A 17,914-nucleotide genomic window follows, 5' to 3' on the forward strand; every position below is an offset into this window, starting at 1 on the left:
TGTCCCTGAGTGTCCCCTCCCTGTCCATGAGTGTCCCTGAGTGTCACCTGTGTCACCTCCCTGTCTCTGAGTGTCCCCGAGTGTCCCTGAGTGTCCCCTCCCTGGCCCCTCCATGTCCCCTGAGTGTTTCCCAATGTCCCCTCCCTGTCCCCTGAGTGTCCCCTGCTGCAGCGCCCAGCTGCACGCCTGGTCAGTGTCCCCAAGTGTCCCCAAGTGTCACCTCAGTGTCACCTGTGTGCCCCTGAGTGCCCCTGAGTGTCCCTGAGTGTCACCTGAGTGTCCCCTGTGTCACCTGAGTCCCTGAGTGTCCCCTGCTGCAGCGCCCAGCCGCACGCCTGGTCAGTGTCCCCAAGTGTCCCCTCCCTGTCCCCCCGTGTGTCCCCTCCATGTCCCCTCCCTGTCCCCTCCATGTCCCCTGTGTGTCCCCTCCATGTCCCCTGAGTGTCCCTTCCCTGTCCCCGTGTGTCCCTGTGCATCCCCTCCATGTCCCCTCCCGATCCCCTGAGTGTCCCCTCCCTGTCCCTCCATGTCCCCTGTGTGTCCCCTGAGTGTCCCTGTGTGTCCCCTCCCTGTCCCCTGTGCGTCCCCTCACCTGTCCCTCCATGCCCCCTCCATGTCCCTGAGTGTCCCCTCCCTGTCCCCTGAGTCCCCTCCGTGTCCCCTCCCTGTCCCCTCCCTGTCCCCGTGTATCCCCTCCATGTCCCCTGTGTGTCCCCTGAGTGTCCCCAGTGTGTCACTGAGCATCCCTGCCTGTCCCCTGTGTGTCCCCTCCCTGTCCCCTGTGCGTCCCCTCCCTGTCCCCTGTGTGTCCCTGTGCATCCCCTCCATGTCCCCCATGTGTCCCCTCCATGTCCCCCCATGTGTCCCCTCCATGTCCCCTCCATGTCCCCTGAGTGTCCCCGTGTGCCGCCCCATGTCCCCTCGGTGTCCCCAAGTGTCCCCTGTGCATCCCCTCCCTGTCCCCTGAGTGTCCCCTGTGTGTCCCCCAGTGTCCCCCTCCATGTCCCCTCCGTGTCCCCTCCCTGTCCCCTCCATGTCCCCTCCATGTCCCCTGAGTGTCCCCTCCCTGTCCCCCGTGTGTCCCCTCCCTGTCCCCTGAGTGTCCCCAGTGTCACTGAGCATCCCTGCCTGTCCCCTCCGTGTCCCCTGAGTGTCCCCAAGTGTCCGCCTCCCTGTCCCCTGTGCATCCCCTCCATGTCCCCTGAGTGTCCCCTCGTGTCCCCAAGTTTCCCCTCCATGTCCCCTCCATGTCCCCAAGCGTCCCCCTCCCTGTCCCCTCCCTGTCCCCCGTGTGTCCCCTCCCTGTCCCCTGTGTGTCCCTGAGTGTCCCCAAGTGTTCCCTCTCGGTCCCCTGTGTGTCCCCTCCCTGTCCCCTGTGTGTCCCCCCATGTCCCCAAGTGTCCCTCTGTGTCCCCTGGGTGTCCCCTTCATGTCCCCTGTGTGTCCCCTCCCCTTCCCCTCCCTGTCTCCTCCATGTCCCCTGAGTGTCCCCTCCCTGTCCCCGTGTGTCCCCTCCGTGTCCCCTCCCTGTCCCCTCCATCTCTCCTGTGTGTCCCCGTGTGTCCCCTCCGTGTCCCCAAGTGTCCCCTTCCTGTCCCCTGTGTGTCCGCTGAGTGTCCCCTCCATGTCCCCTGTGTGTCCCCTGAGTGTCCCCAGTGTGTCACTGAGCATCCCTGCCTGTCCCCTGAGTGTCCCCTCCCTGTCCCCAAGTGTCCCCTCCATGTCCCCTGTGTGTCCCCTCCATGTCCCCTCCGTGTCCCCTCCATGTCCCCTCCATGTCCCCAAGTGTCCCCTGTGTGTCCCCTCCATGTCCCCGGAGTGTCCCCTCCCTGTCCCTTCCTGTCCCCTGAGTGTCCTTTGTGTGTCCCCAAGTGTCCCCGTGTGTCCCCAGCTCCCGGGCGCGTGTCGGACGCGCAGAAGCGGCTGCAGGTGGAGGTCAAGCTGGCCATCCTGCAGGTCATGAGGGAGCTCAACCAGCGCGCCAAGGCCCTCGTGGGGGACGTCCAGGTGAGAGTGCCACCGCCCCCGGTGTCCCCGAGTGTCACCTGAGTGTCCCCCGAGTGTCACTGCCATGGTGACACTGCTGGCACTGCCATGGTGACACTGCTGGTGTAAATAATCAGCCAGAAATCCAAATTAATCAATGGGAAAAATTTTAATTTTGGGACCAAAATCCTCCCCTGAGTGTCCCTGAGTGTCCCCTGAGTGTCCCTGAGTGTCCCCAAGTGTCAATGGTGACAAAGATCAATGAGAAATCCAAATTAATCAATGGGAAAAATTTTATTTTTGGGACCAAAATCCTTCCACGAGTGTCCCCGAGTGTCCCCTGAGTGTCCCTGAGTGTTCCCCGAATGTCCCTGAGTGTCCCTGAGTGTCCCCGAGTGTCCCTGAGTGTCCCCTGAGTGTCCCCTGAGTGTCAATGGTGACAAAGATCAATGAAAAATTCCAAATTAATCAATGGGAAAAATTTTATTTTTGGGACCAAATCCTTCCATGAGTGTCCCCTGAGTGTCCCCTGAGTGTCACAGCGAGTGTCACTGCCATGGTGACATTGCTGGTATAGAAGATGGATGAGAAATCCAAATTAATCAATGGGAAAAATTTTATTTTTGGGACCAAAATCCTTCCCTGAGTGTCCCCTGAGTGTCCCCGAGTGTCCCCTGAGTGTCAGTGGTGACAAAGATCAAGGAGAAATCCAAATTAATCAATGGGAAAAATTTTATTTTTGGGACCAAAATTTGGTCCTCAAACCCACAGTCAGCCCCTGAGTGTCCCCTGAGTGTCCCCTGAGTGTCCCTGAGTGTCCCCCGAGTGTCCCCGAGTGTCCCCGAGTGTCCCCGAGTATCCCCTGAGTGCCCCCAATGTCAATGGTGACAAAGATCAATGAGAAATCCAAATTAATCAATGGGAAAAATTTTATTTTTGTGACCAAAATCCTTCCATGAGTGTCCCCTGAGTGTCCCCTGAGTGTCCCCCGAGTGTCCCCTGAGTGTCCCCTGAGTGTCCCCTGAGTGTCCCCTGAGTGTCACTGCCATGGTGACATTGCTGGTGTAAAGAATCAGCCAGAAATCCAAATTAATCAATGGGAAAGGTTTTAACTTTTGTGACCAAAATCCTTCCCTGAGTGTCCCTGAGTGGTCCCTGAGTGTCCCCGAGTGTCCCCTGAGTGTCCCCCGAGTGTCCCCCCAAGTGTCACTGCCATGGTGACACTGCTGGTATAGAAGATCGACGAGAAATCCAAATTAATAAATGCCAAAGATTTTATTTTTGTGACCAAATTTCCCCCCTGAGTGTCCCCTGAGTGTCCCCGAGTGTCCCTGAGTGTCAGTGGTGACAAAGATCAACGAGAAATCCAAATTAATCAATGGGAAAAATTTTATTTTTGGGACCAAATTTGGTCCTCAAACTCACAGTCAGCCCCTGAGTGTCCCCCGAGTGTCCCTGAGTGTCCCTGAGTGTCCCTGAGTGTCCCCGAGTGTCCCCTGAGTGTCCCTGAGTGTCCCCTGAGTGTCCCCCGAGTGTCCCCGAGTGTCCCCTGAGTGTCAGTGGTGACAAAGATCAAGGAGAAATCCAAATTAATCAATGGGAAAAATTTTATTTTTGGGACCAAAATTTGGTCCTCAAACCCACAGTCAGCCCTTGAGTGTCCCCCAAGTGTCCCTGAGTGTCCCCTGAGTGTCCCCTGAGTGTCCCTGAGTGTCCCCTGAGTGTCCACAAGTGTCCCCTGAATGTCCCTGAGTGTCCCCGAGTGTCCCCGAGTGTCCCCCTGAGTGTCAATGGTGACAAAGATCAAGGAGAAATCCAAATTAATCAATGGGAAAAATTTTATTTTTGGGACCAAAATTTGGTCCTCAAACCCACAGTCAGCCCCTGAGTGTCCCTTGAGTGTCCCTGAGTGTCCCCCGAGTGTCCTCGAGTGTCCCCGAGTGTCCCCTGAGTGTCCCCGAGTGTCAATGGTGACAAAGATCAAGGAGAAATCCAAATTAATCAATGGGAAAAATTTTATTTTTGGGACCAAATTTTGGTCCTCAAACTCACAGTCAGCCCCTGAGTGTCCCTTGAGTGTCCCAGAGTGTCCCCTGAGTGTCCCCTGAGTGTCCCCGAGTGTCCCCGAGTGTCCCTGAGTGTCCCCTGAGTGTCCCCGAGTGTCCCCGAGTGTCCCTGAGTGTCCCCTGAGTGTCCCCTGAGTGTCCCTGCCATGGTGACACTGCTGGCGTAAATAATCAGCCAGAAATCCAAATTAATCAATGGGAAAAATTTTATTTTGGGACCAAAAATCCTTCCATGAGTGTCCCTGAATGTCCCCGAGTGTCCCCTGAGTGTCCCCCAAGTGTCCCTGAGTGTCCCCGAGTGTCCCCTGAGTGTCCCCGAGTGTCCCCTGAGTGTCAATGGTGACAAAGATCAATGAAAAATCCAAATTAATCAATGGGAAAAATTTTATTTTTGGGACCAAAATTTGGTCCTCAAACCCACAGTCAGCCCCTGAGTGTCCCCTGAGTGTCCCCTGAGTGTCCCTGAGTGTCCCCTGAGTGTCCCCCGAGTGTCCCCTGAGTGTCCCCGAGTGTCCCCGAGTGTCCCTGAGTGTCAGTGGTGACAAAGATCAATGAAAATCCAAATTAATCAATGGGAAAGGTTTTGCTTTTGGGACCAAAATCCTCCCCTGAGTGTCCCCGAGTGTCCCCCTGAGTGTCCCTGAGTGTCCCCCGGGTGTCCCCGAGTGTCCCCTGAGTGTCACTGCCATGGTGACATTGCTGGTATAGAAGAAAAAATTCTAATTCTAAAAATTTCAACTAATTAAAATTTGGACTTAATAATTATGTATAAATAGTAATTATTAACAAATAATAATAACAATAGTAATAGTAAGAGTAATAATAATAATAATAATAAAAAAGAATAATTAGACTATATTTATATATATAAAATAGTAATTCTAAAAATTTTAATCAAAGTATTAATAAAAATTTGGACTAAATAATAATTATAAACAAGTAAGAATAATAATACGTAAATAATTATCCTATTTTAACTAAAACAATAATAAAATTCGGACTAAGTAATAATAATTAACAAATAACAATAATAATTATATATAAATAATAGTCATATTTTTTTATATATATATAAAAATAATCATTACAAAAAAACTCACCTACAACAATAACCCAGTTTTGGCCTCACCATTTGTGTCCCCCATGTGTCCCTCATGTGTCCCCTGTGTGTCCCCCGTGTGTGTCCCCTGTGTGTCCCCTGTTTGTCCCCACCCCATGTGTCCCCTGTGTGTCCCCTGTGTGTCCCCTGTGTGTCCCCCGTGTGTCCCCCCCCGTGTCCCCCATGTGTCCCCTGTGTGTCCCCCGTGTGTCCCCTGTGTGTCCCCTGTTTGTCCCCACCCCATGTGTCCCCCATGTGTCCCCTGTGTGTCCCCTGTTTGTCCCCACCCCATGTGTCCCCCATGTGTCCCCTGTGTGTCCCCCGTGTGTCCCCTGTGTGTCCCCTGTTTGTCCCCACCCCATGTATCCCCCATGTATCCCCCATGTGTCCCCCATGTGTCCCCTGTGTGTCCCCCTGTTTGTCCCCACCCCATGTCCCCACCCCGTGTGTCCCCCGTGTGTCCCCTGTGTGTCCCCTGTGTGTCCCCCATGTGTCCCCCCCGTGTCCCCCATGTGTCCCCCGTGTGTCCCCCTGTGTGTCCCCTGTTTGTCCCCACCCCATGTGTCCCCTGTGTGTCCCCTGTGTGTCCCCCTGTGTGTCCCCCCATGTGTCCCCCGTGTGTCCCCCGTGTGTCCCCTGTGTGTCCCCTGTTTGTCCCCACCCCATGTGTCCCCTGTGTGTCCCCCGTGTGTCCCCTGTGTGTCCCCTGTTTGTCCCCACCCCATGTCCCTCCCGTGTGTCCCCTGTGTGTCCCTCATGTGTCCCCCGTGTGTGTCCCCCTGTGTGTCCCCTGTGTGTCCCCCATGTGTCCCCTGTGTGTCCCCCCGTGTGTGTCCCCTGTGTGTCCCCTGTTTGTCCCCACCCCATGTGTCCCCCCGTGTGTCCCCTGTGTGTCCCCTGTTTGTCCCCACCCCATGTGTCCCCCCGTGTGTCCCCCTGTGTGTCCCCTGTTTGTCCCCCCCGTGTCCCCCATGTGTCCCCTGTGTGTCCCCCATGTGTCCCCCGTGTGTCCCCTGTTTGTCCCCACCCCATGTCCCCCCCGTGTGTCCCCTGTGTGTCCCCTGTGTGTCCCCCGTGTGTCCCCTGTTTGTCCCCACCCCATGTCCCCCCCATGTGTCCCCCGTGTGTCCCCTGTTTGTCCCCACCCCATGTGTCCCCCATGTATCCCCCCTGTGTCCCCTGTGTGTCCCCTGTGTGTCCCCTGTTTGTCCCCACCCCATGTGTCCCCCGTGTCCCCCGTGTGTCCCCCGTGTGTCCCCCAGCGCGTCACCGAGGGCCGGCGGCAGCGCCTGGAGCGGCAGCGTCGGGAGCTGAGCCGGGCGCGGCGGCTGCAGGAGCACGCGCTGCGATTCGGGGCCCGCGCGCTGCACGGGCGCCACGGCACCGCCCTGCTGCTGTCCCGGAGACTGGTGAGGGAAAATACCCCAAAAATACCCTAAATTTACCCTAAATGTACCCCAAAAATACCCCTAAATGTGCCCCAAAAATACCCCAAATGTACCCCAAATATACCCCAGATGTACCCCCAAAAATACCCCAAATATATCCCACGGCACCGCCCTGCTGCTGTCCCGGAGGCTGGTGAGGGAAAATACCCCAAAAATACCCTAAATTTACCCCAAATGTACCCCAAAAATACCCCAAATGTACCCCAAAAATAACCCTAAAATGTACCCTAAATGTACCCTAAATGAACCCCAAATGTACCCCACGGCACCGCCCTGCTGTTGTCCAGGAGATTGGTGAGAGAAAATACCCCAACAAATACCCTAAATTTACCCCAAATGTACCCCAAATGTAACCCAAATATACCCCAAATATATCCCACGGCACCGCCCTGCTGCTGTCCCGGAGATTGGTGAGGGAAAATACCCCAAAAATACCCTAAATTTACCCTAAATGTACCCCAAAAATAGCCCTAAATGTACCCCAAAAATACCCAAAAATACCCCTAAATGTACCCTAAATGTACCCCAAAAATACCCCCAAAATACCCCAAATATACCCCACGGCACCGCCCTGCTGCTCTCCAGGAGATTGGTGAGAGAAAATACCCCAAAAATGCCCCAAATGTACCCCAAATGTACCCCAAAAATACCCCACGGCACCGCCCTGCTGCTGTCCAGGAGATTGGTGAGGGAAAACACCCCAAAAATGCCCCCAAATGTACCCCAAAAATAGCCCTAAGCGTGCCCCAAAATATACCTTAAATATACCCCAAAAATACCCTTAAATGTACACCAAATATACCCCAAATATACCCCACGGCACCGCCCTGCTGCTGTCCCGGAGATTGGTGAGGGAAAATACCCCAAAAATACCCTAAATTTACCCTAAATGTACCCCAAAAATACCCCAAAAATACCCCAAAAATACCCCACGGCACCGCCCTGCTGCTGTCCAGGAGACTGGTGAGGGAAAATACCCCAAAAATGCCCCAAATGTACCCCAAAAATGCCCCAAATGTACCCCAAAAAAACCCCTAAACGTGCCCCAAATATACCTTAAATATACCCCAAAAATACCCTTAAATGTACACTAAATATACCCCAAATGTACCCCACGGCACCGCCCTGCTGCTGTCCCGGAGACTGGTGAGAGAAACCCCAAAAAATACCCAAAATTTACCCCAAAAATACCCCAAAAATACCCCAAAAGTACCCCAAAAATACCCCAAAAATACCCACGGCACCGCCCTCCCTGCTGTCCAGGAGATAGGTGAGAGAATGCCCCAAAAATGCCCCAAATGTACCCCAAATGTACCCAAAAATACCCCTAAATGTGCCCCAAATATACCTTAAAATATACCCCAAAAATACCCGTAAAATGTACCCCAAAAATGCCCCAAAAATACCCACGGCACCGCCCTGCTGCTGTCCAGGAGGCTGGTGAGGGAAAATACCCCAAAAAATACCCCAAATTTACCCCAAATGTACTCCAAATGTACCCCACGGCACCGCCCTGCTGCTGTCCAGAGACTGGTGAGGGAAAATACCCCAAAAAATACCCCCAAATTTACCCCAAATATACCCCAAATATACCCCACGGCACCGGCCCTGCTGCTGTCCCGGAAATTGGTGAGAGAAAATACCCCAAAAATACCCTAAATTTACCCCAAAAATACCCCAAATATACCCCAAATATACCCCAAAAATACCCTAAATGTGTCCCAAATATACCCCAAAAATACCCCAAAAATACCCCACGGCACCGCCTGCTGCTGTCCCGGAGACTGGTGAGGGAATGCCCCAAAAATGCCCTAAATGTACCCCAAAAATACCCCAAAAATACCCCAATGTACCCCAAATGTACCCCTAAATGTGCCCCAAAAATAACCCTAAATGTACCCTAAATTAACCCCAAATGTACCCCAAAAATACCCCTAAATGTGCCCCAAATATACCTTAAATATACCCCAAATGTACCCCAAATATACCCCAAAAATACCCCAAGGCACCGCCCTGCTGCTTTCCGGAGATTGGTGAGGGAAAATACCCCAAAAATGCCCCAAATGTACCCCAAAAATACCCCAAAAAATACCCCACGGCACCGCCCTGCTGCTGTCCCGGAGACTGGTGAGAGAATGCCCCAAAAATACCCTAAATTTACCCCAAATGTACCCAAAAATACCCCAAATGTACCCCAAAAATAACCCTAAATGTACCCTAAATGAACCCCAAATGTACCCCAAATATACCCCAAAAATACCCCACAGCACCGCCCTGCTGCTGTCCAGGAGATTGGTGAGGGAAAATACCCCCAAAAAATACCCTAAATGTACCCCAAATGTACCCCAAAAATACCCGTAAATGTACCCCAAATGTACCCCAAATATACCCCAAAAGTACCCCAAATGTACCCCAAAATACCCCAAAAATACTCCAAATGTACCCCAAAAATACCCCAAATGTACCCCAAAAATACCCCACGGCACCGCCCTGCTGCTGTCCAGGAGATTGGTGAGAGAAAATACCCCAAAAATACCCTAAATTTACCCTAAATGTACCCCAAAAATAGCCCTAAACGTGCCCCAAATATACCTTAAATATACCCCAAAAATACCCTTAAATGTACACCAAATATACCCCAAATATACCCCACGGCACCGCCCTGCTGCTGTCCAGGAGGCTGGTGAGAGAAAATACCCCCAAAAATACCCCAAATGTACCCCAAAAATACCCCAAAAATACCCCAAATGTACCACCAAATATACCTTAAATATACCCCAAAAATACCCTAAATGTACCCCAAAAATACCCCAAAAATAGCCCTAAACGTGCCCCAAATATACCTTAAATATACCCCAAAAATACCCTTAAATGTACACCAAAAATACCCCAAATATACCCCACGGCACCGCCTGCTGCTGTCCAGGAGACTAGTGAGAGGAAACCCCCCAAAAATACCCCAAATGTACCCCAAATGTACCCCAAATATACCCTAAATGTACCCCAAAAATACCCCAAATGTACCCCACGGCACCGCCCTGCTGCTGTCCCGGAGACTGGTGAGAGAAAAACCCCAAAAATACCCCAAATGTACCCCAAATGTGCCCCAAATATACCCCAAATTTACCCCAAATGTGCCCCAAATATACCCAAAAATACCCCAGGGACCCCTGAGGGACAGGGTGGCCCTTGGGGACACTTGTGGCCTTTGTGGCTGGGGACTCTGCTCTCAGAGTGGGGCCAGCGCCATTTTCTCCTCCGTGATGTCCCCTGGTGTCCCCTGGTGTCCCCCCTGATGTCCCCAGTGTCCCACAATGTCCCCTGATGTCCCCTGGTGTCCCTGAGATGTCCCCTGATGTCCCTGTGTCCCTGCGATGTCCCCTTCTGTCTCCTGTGTCCCCTGATGTCCCCCGATGTCCCCACTGTCCCCAATGTCCCCAATGTTCCCAATATCCCCATGTCCCCAGTGTCCCCAGTGTTTCCAATGTGTCCCCAATGTCCCCAATGTCCCCCCAGGTGCAGGTGCAGCTGTTGGGGGCCCTGGGGGTGCCTGGGGCTCTCTGATGTCCCCAATGCCCCTGATGTCCCCCATGTCCCCATTGTCCCCAATGTGTCCCCAGTGTGTCCCCAATGTCCTCAAAGTGTCCCCAAGTGCAGGTGCAGGTGTTGGGGGCCCTGGGGTTCTGTGATGTCCCCAATGTCCCCAAATGTCCCAAATGTCCCTGATGTCCCCAATGTGTCCCCGTTGTCCCCAGGTGCAGGCGCAGCTGTTGGGGGCCTGGGGGTGCCTGGGGCTCTGTGATGTCCCCAATGTCCCCAAATCCTCTCAATGTCCCTGGTATCCCCCACTGTCCCAGTGTCCCCCAGTGTGTCCCCAAGTGCAGGCGCAGGTGTTGGGGGCCCTGGGGGTCCTCTGATGTCCCCAATGTCCCCTGATGTCCCCAATGTCCCCCGATGTCCCCAAATCCTCTCAATGTCCCCAGTGTCCCCAATGTGTCCCCAAGTGCAGGCGCAGGTGTTGGGGGCCTTGGGGCTCTGTGATGTCTCCAATGTCCCCAAATGTGCCAAATGTCCCTGATGTCCCCAGTGTCCCCCATGTCCCCAATGTGTCCCCACTGTCCCCCAGGTGCAGGCGCAGCTGTTGGGGGCCCTGGGGCTCTGTGATGTCCCCAATGTCCCCCATGTCCCCACTGTCCCCAATGTCCCCCATGTGTCCCCCAATGTGTCCCCAGGTGCAAGGCGCAGCTGTTGGGGGCCCTGAGGGTGCCTGGGGCTCTGTGATGTCCCCAATGTCCCCAATGTGTCCCCAATGTGTCCCCACTGTCCCCCCAGGTGCAGGCGCAGCTGTTGGGGGCCCTGAGGGGTGCCTGGGGCTCTGTGATGTCCCCAATGTCCCCAATGTGTCCCCAATGTCCCCAATGTGTCCCCATTGTCCCCAGGTGCAGGCGCAGCTGTTGGGGGGCCCTGAGGGTGCCCCTGGAGCCCCCGGAGCCTCAGGGGGAGCTGCGGTTCCAGTGGGACCTGCAGGGATGGACCCGGAGCGCCCAGAGCTTCGGTGAGGGGACACTGGGGACAATGAGGGGACAGTGGGGACAGCTGGGACACTGAGGGGACAATGGCGACACTGAGGGGACAGTGGGGACACTGAGGGGACATTGGGGACAACGAGGGGACAATGGGACCTGCAGGGATGGACCCGGAGCGCCCAGAGCTTCGGTGAGGGGACACTGAGGGGACATTGGGGACACTGAGGGGACACTGAGGGGACAGCTGGGACACTGAGGGGACAATGGGGACACTGAGGGGACAGTGGGGACACTGAGGGGCAATGGGGACAATGGGGACACTGAGGGGACAATGGGGACAATGGGACCTGCAGGGATGGACCCGGAGCGCCCAGAGCTTCGGTGAGGGGACACTGGGGACACTGAGGGGACAGTGGGGACAGCTGGGACACTGAGGGGACACTGGGGACAATGGGGACACTGAGGAGACAATGGGGACACTGAGGGGACAATGGGGACAATGAGGGGACAATGGGGATACTGAGGGGACAATGGGGACACTGAGGCACGCTGGGGACACTGAGGGGATAATGGGGGACAATGGGGACACTGAGGGGACAGTGGGGGACACTGAGGGGACACTGAGGGGACAATGGGACACTGAGGGGGACAATGGGGACACTGGGGACACTGAGGGGACACTGGGGACAATGAGGGGACAATGGGGACACTGAGGGGACAATGGGGACAGCTGGGACACTGAGGGGACAATGGGGACACTGAGGGGACACTGAGGGGACAGTGGGGACACTGAGGGGACAATGGGACACTGAGGGCACACCAGGGACACCTGGGGACAGCCAGAGGCACCGGGGGGACATTGGGGACACAAGGGACAAGGGCATGGGGTGACAAAGGGTGGGAGGGGCTGAGGGTGGCGGTGACGGGGGGGGGTGACAATGACACAGGGGGTGACAGTGACACAGGGGGGTGACAGTGACACGGGGGGGGGTGACAGTGACACGGGGGGGGTCAGGGAGGGGGTGACAGTGACACGGGGGGGGGGTGACAGTGACACGGGGGGAGGGTGACAGTGACACCGGGGGGGGGGGGTTCAGGTGACCCCGGTGTCCCCTGACCCCCTCCCCCCCCCCCCCAGGTGCCATCATCTCGGAGCCGCCCCTCCCCCCCTCGCGGAGCCCCCCCCGCGGCCCCTCCCCCACCGAGCAGGTACGAGGGGGGACATTGGGGGGGTGCCACCCCCCCCCCGTGATGTCCCCACCCCTCTCCAATGTCCCCACCCCTTCCATGATGTCCCCACCCCCCCCATGATGTCCCCAGCCCCTCTGTGGTGTCCCCACCCCCCTGTGATGTCCCCACCCCCCCATGATGTCCCCCACCCTCCTGTGATTGTCCCCACCCCCCCCGTGATGTCCCCACCCCTCCTGTGATTGTCCCCACCCCCCCCGTGATTGTCCCCACCCCCCCTGTGATGTCCCCCCCCCTTCCATGATGTCCCCACCCTCCCTGATTGTCCCCACCCCTTCCATGATGTCCCCCCCTCTCCCAATGTCCTCTCAGGTCCCCTGGTGACATTCTGGCGATGCCACCCCCTGTGATTGTCCCCACCGGTCCCCTGGTGACATTCTGGGGTGCCACTCCCCTGATGTCCCCCACCCATCCCCTGGTGACATTCTGGCGGTGCCACCCCCCTGTGATTGTCCCCAACCGGTCCCCTGGTGACATTCAGGGGTGCCACCCCCCTGTGATTGTCCCCACCGGTCCCCTGGTGACATTCTGGGGTGCCACTCCCCTGATGTCCCCCACCGGTCCCCTGGTGACATTCTGGCGGTGCCCACCCCCCTGATGTCCCCACCGGTCCCCTGGTGACATTCTGGGGGTGCCACCCCCTGTGATTGTCCCCACCGATCCCCTGGTGACATTCTGGCGGGTGCCACCCCCTGTGATTGTCCCCCCACCGGTCCCCTGGTGACATTCTGGCGGTGCCACCCCCCCTGATGTCCCCCACCGGTCCCCTGGTGACATTCTGGCGGTGCCACCCCCCTGATGTCCCCACCGGTCCCCTGGTGACATTCTGGGGGTGCCACCCCCCTGATGTCCCCCTCCCTGTCCTGCAGGTTGTCACCGGGGGCCAGGTGACACCGGAGCTGCTCCTGCAGGGCCCCCCCCGGCTGTCACCTCCCCCCCGGATGTCACCGCCCCCCCCTGGAGGCCAGCGGCCACCCCCCCAGACCCCCAGCTGGGTGAGGGGACACGGGGACACGGGGACAGGGGACACGGGGAAGGGACACGGGGACACAGGGAGGGGACACGGGGACAGGGGGACACAGGAGGGGACATGGGGACAGGGCAGGGGACACAGAGACAGGGGAGGGGGACAGGGGACACAGGAGGGGACACAGGGACGGGGGAGGGGACAGGGGGAGGGGGACACGGGGGGGGACATGGGGACAGGGACATGGGATGGGGACATGGGACAGGGGATGGGGACATGGAAGGGGACACGGGTCAGGGGTCGGGGGATGTGGACACAGGGAGGGGACAGGGACAGGGGAGGGGGACATGGGACAGGGACATGGGGACACAGGGAGGGGACACGGGGACATGGGACAGGGGAGGGGACACGGGGACAGGGGGACAAGGGGGAGGGGGGGGGACACGGGGAAGGGACACGGGGAGGGGGACGGGGACAGGGCAGGGGACAGGGGGACACGGGGACACAGGAGGGGACACAGGGACAGGGGAGGGGGACAGGGGAGGGGGACAAGGGGACATGGGAGGGGACATGGGGACAACGGGGAGGGGGACATGGCGGGGGGGACACAGGAAGGGACAGGGACACAGGGAGTGGGACACGGGGGGGACATGGGGGACACGGGGAGGGGGGACATGGGGACAGGGGGAGGGGGACAAGGGGGACATGGGAGGGGACATGGGGACAGGGGAGGGGGACATGGCGGGGGGGACACAGGAGAGGACACAGGAAGGGACAGGGGAGGGGGAACACCGGGAGGGGGGACAGGGACACAGGGAGGGGGACATGGGACAGGGCGTGGGGACACAGGTGGGGGACATGGGACAGAGGATGGGAACACAGGGACAGGGGAGGGGGACATGGGGACACGAGAGGACACAGGGAATGGGGACATGGGGACAGGGTGATGGGGACACAGGGAAGGGACAGGAGAGGGGACACTGGGATGAGGACAATGGGGACAGGAGAGGGGACACGGGGATGGTGACACGGGAGAGGGGATGGGGGACATGGGGACAGGGGAGGGGACAGAGGATGGGGACACGGGGACAGGGGAGGGGACATGGGGATGGTGACACGGGAGAGGGGATGGGGACAGGTGAGGGGACGCACGGGGATGGTGACACTGGAGAGGGGATGGGGACATGGGGACACGGGGACAGGGGAGGGGACCCTGGGCAGTCCCTGACGGGCGTTTGTCCCCAGCCACCAGCCCCGAGAACGGCGTCACCGCTGCCAGGACGTGAGTGGGGACAGGGGGGCACTGTCCTTGTCACCACCCCTGCTGCCACCCCCCTGTCCCTGTCACCACCCCCTGCTGCCACCCCCTGTCCCTGTCACCACCCCCTGTCCCTGTCACCACCCCCTGCTGCCACCCCCTGTCCCTGTCACCACCCCCCTGTCCTTGTCACCACCCCCTGCTGCCAACCCCCTGGTCCCTGTCACCATCCCCTGCCACCCCCTGTCCCTGTCACCACCCCCTGCCACCCCCTGTCCCTGTCACCATCCCTGCCGCCACCCCTGGGACCCCCTGTCCCTGTCACCATCCCCCTGTCCCCTGTCACCTTCCCCTGCTGCCACCCCCCTGTCTCTGTCACCATCCCCTGCTGCCACCCCTGGGACCCCCTGTCCCCTGTCACCATCCCCTGCTGCCACCCCCTGTCCCTTGTCACCCTCGTACTGTCCCCTGTCCCTTGGTGACACTGTCCCCTGTCCCTGTCCCCTGTCCTAGGGTGACATTTCTCCCCTGTCCCTGGGTGACACTGTCCCCTATCCCATGGTGATATTTGTCCCCTGTCCCTGTCCCCTGTCCCTGTCTCCTGTCCTAGGGTGACATTTGTCCCCTGTCCACTGTCCCCTGTCCCAGGGGTGACATTTGGGGCTGTCCCCTGTCCCCTGGTGCCATTTGTCCCCTGTCCCTGTCCCCCGGTGCCACCTGTCCCTGTCCCCTGTCCCCTGGTGCCATTCATCCCCTGTCCCCTGTCCCTGTCCCCTGGTGCCATCTCTCCCTGTCCCCTGTCCCTGTCCCTTGTCCCCTGGTGCCACCTGTCCCTGTCCCCTGGTGCCATCTGTCCCTGTCCCAGGGGTTACCATTGGGGCTGTCCCCTGTCCCCTGGTGCCACCTGTCCCTGTCCCCTGTCCCCCGGTGCCACCTGTCCCTGTCCCCTGTCCCCTGTCCCTGTCCCTGTCCCCTGGTGCCACCTGTCCCCTGTCCCTGTCCCCCGGTGCCACCTGTCCCTGTCCCCTGTCCCTGTCCCCTGTCCCTGTCCCCCGGTGCCACCTGTCCCTGTCCCCTGGTGCCATCTGTCCCTTGTCCCCCGGTGCCATCTGTCCCCTGTCCCTGTCCCCTGGTGCCACCTGTCCCTGTCCCCTGTCCCTGTCCCCTGTCCCTGTCCCTGTCCCCCAGTGCCATCTTTCCCTGTCCCCTGGTGCCATCTGCCCCTGTCCCTGTCCCCGGTGCCACCTGTCCCTGTCCCTGTCCCCTGGTGCCATCTGTCCCCTGGTGCCACCTGTCCCTGTCCCCTGCAGGAGGATCCCCGGCCGTTCCCCCCGGGAGGAGAAGCTCGTTAAGAAGCTGCTCATTAAACGGTAACGAGGGTCCCTTGTCACCTGCCACCCCCTGTCCCTTGTCACCTGCCACCCCCTGTCCCTTGTCACCTGTCACTTGTCACCCCCTGTCACCTGCCACCCTGGCCAGGGCCACCTGCAGCCCCTCCTGTCCTGTCCCTTGGCCAGGATGTCCCTGTCCCCTGTCCTGGGGTCCCCCTGTGCCAGGATCCCCTTGTCACTGTCCCTGTCCCCAGCCTTGTCACTGTCCCTTGTCCCCCTTGTCACTGTCCCTGTCCCCAGCCTTGTCACTGTCCCTTGTCCCCCTTGTCACTGTCCCTGTCCCCAACCCTCCCCAGCCTTGTCACTGTCCCTGTCCCCAGCCTTGTCACTGTCCTTGCCCCCCTTGTCACTGTCCTTGTCCCCCTTGCCACTGTCCCTGTCCCCAACCTTCCCCAGCCTTGTCACTGTCCCTTGTCCCCCTTGTCACGGTCCCTGTCCCCAACCCTCCCCAGCCTTGTCACTGTCCCTTGTCCCCCTTGTCACTGTCCCTGTCCCCAGCCCTCCCCAGCCTTGTCACTGTCCCTGTCCCCTGTCCCCCACCCTTGTCACTGTCCCTGTCCCCCTGTCCCCCACCCTTGTCCCTGTCCCCTGTCCCCAACCATCCCCAGCCTTGTCCCCTTGTCCCCCTGAGCCTTGTCCCTGTCCCCCTGTCCCCCTGTCCCCCACCCTTGTCACTGTCCCTTGTCCCCAACCTTCCCCACCCTTGTCCCTGTCCCTGTCCCTTGTCCCCCTGTCCCCCACCCTTGTCACTGTCCCTTGTCCCCCTGTACCCCACCCTTGTCCCTGTCCCTGTCCCTGTCCCTGTCCCCCTGTCCCTGTCCCCCTGTCCCAGCGTTCCCAGGGACCCCCAGCCCCATTTCCCACGATCCCCCCTGAGCTTTGGGGTCCCCTCAGGGCTGACCCTGCTGTCCCCCAGGGGGGCCCCCAGGGTTTTGGGGTCCCCTGGTGACCCCGTTTATCCCCCCAGGGGTTTTGGGGCTCCCAGGGGTTTTTTGGGGTGCCCTGGTGACCCCGTTTGTCCCCCCAGGGGTTTTGGGGTGCCCTGGTGACCCCGTTTGTCCCCTCAGAGGTTTTGGGGTGCCCTGGTGACCCCGTTTGTCCCCCCAGGGGTTTTGGGGCTCCCAGGGGTTTTTTGGGGTGCCCTGGTGACCCCGTTTGTCCCCCCCAGGAGGGGCCCCCCCTCGGTTTGGGGCAGCCCCCCCAGGCTCCCCAAGCAGCCTCGGGTGAGCCTGGAGCGCCTGGAGCTGGACCTGGAGCTGGACCCGGCGCAGCCGCCCGTGTTCCGCATCTTCCCGGGGCCTTCGGCGCAGGAGTTCAGCCTCATCGTCATCGAGCAGGGCGCCCAGGGGACACCGGGGACCGAGGGGACACAGGGGACACAGGGGACACAGGGGACACAAGGGACAGAAGGGACAGAAGGGACAGAAGGGACAGAAGGGACGGGGCAGCCGCACGCAGCTCTCCTGGTCAAGGTGGGTGACTCCAGTGTCCCCTCCCAGTCCCAGTGTCCCCAGTGTCCCCTCCCAGTCCCCACTGTCCCCAGTGTCCTCTCCCAGTCCCCACTGTCCCCTGCCCACCCTGGTGAGTGTCCCTTGTCCTTGTCCCCATCCCCTGTGTCCCCTACTCACTCGGGTGAGTGTCCCCAGTGTCCCCTCCCCAGTGCACACTGTCCCCTCCCCACCCTGGTGAGTGACTCCAGTGTCCCCTCTCAATCCCAGTGAGTGTCCCCAGTGTCCCCTCCCAGTCCAGTGTCCCCAGTGTCCCCTCCCCACCCTGATGAGTGTCCCCAGTGTCCCCTCCCAGTCCCCACTGTCCCCTCCCCAGTCCCAGTGTGAGTGTCCCCATTGTCCCCTCCCCACCCTGGTGAATGTCCCTTGTGTCCCCTCCAGTCCCCAGTGTCCCCTCCCTATCCGGGTGAGTGACTC

At 58.9% G+C, this 17,914-nt stretch overlaps 1 protein-coding gene across 1 annotated transcript in view; it reads left to right on the forward strand.

Annotated features, from left to right (window-relative positions):
• TRIM28 (tripartite motif containing 28) overlaps positions 1 to 17,914 on the forward strand; it is a 39,398-nt gene that overhangs the window by 10,240 nt on the left and 11,244 nt on the right. Inside the window, 9 exon segments of the mRNA XM_077193256.1 lie at positions 1,873 to 2,007; positions 6,414 to 6,560; positions 10,116 to 10,129; positions 11,039 to 11,154; positions 12,264 to 12,334; positions 13,243 to 13,336; positions 14,586 to 14,622; positions 15,909 to 15,968; positions 17,158 to 17,461. Of these exon segments, the coding sequence (XP_077049371.1) occupies positions 1,873 to 2,007; positions 6,414 to 6,560; positions 10,116 to 10,129; positions 11,039 to 11,154; positions 12,264 to 12,334; positions 13,243 to 13,336; positions 14,586 to 14,622; positions 15,909 to 15,968; positions 17,158 to 17,461 (978 nt within the window).

Source organism: Agelaius phoeniceus, chromosome 37 (assembly GCF_051311805.1).
Source record: "Agelaius phoeniceus isolate bAgePho1 chromosome 37, bAgePho1.hap1, whole genome shotgun sequence".
In the NCBI taxonomy this organism is placed as follows: domain Eukaryota; kingdom Metazoa; phylum Chordata; class Aves; order Passeriformes; family Icteridae; genus Agelaius; species Agelaius phoeniceus.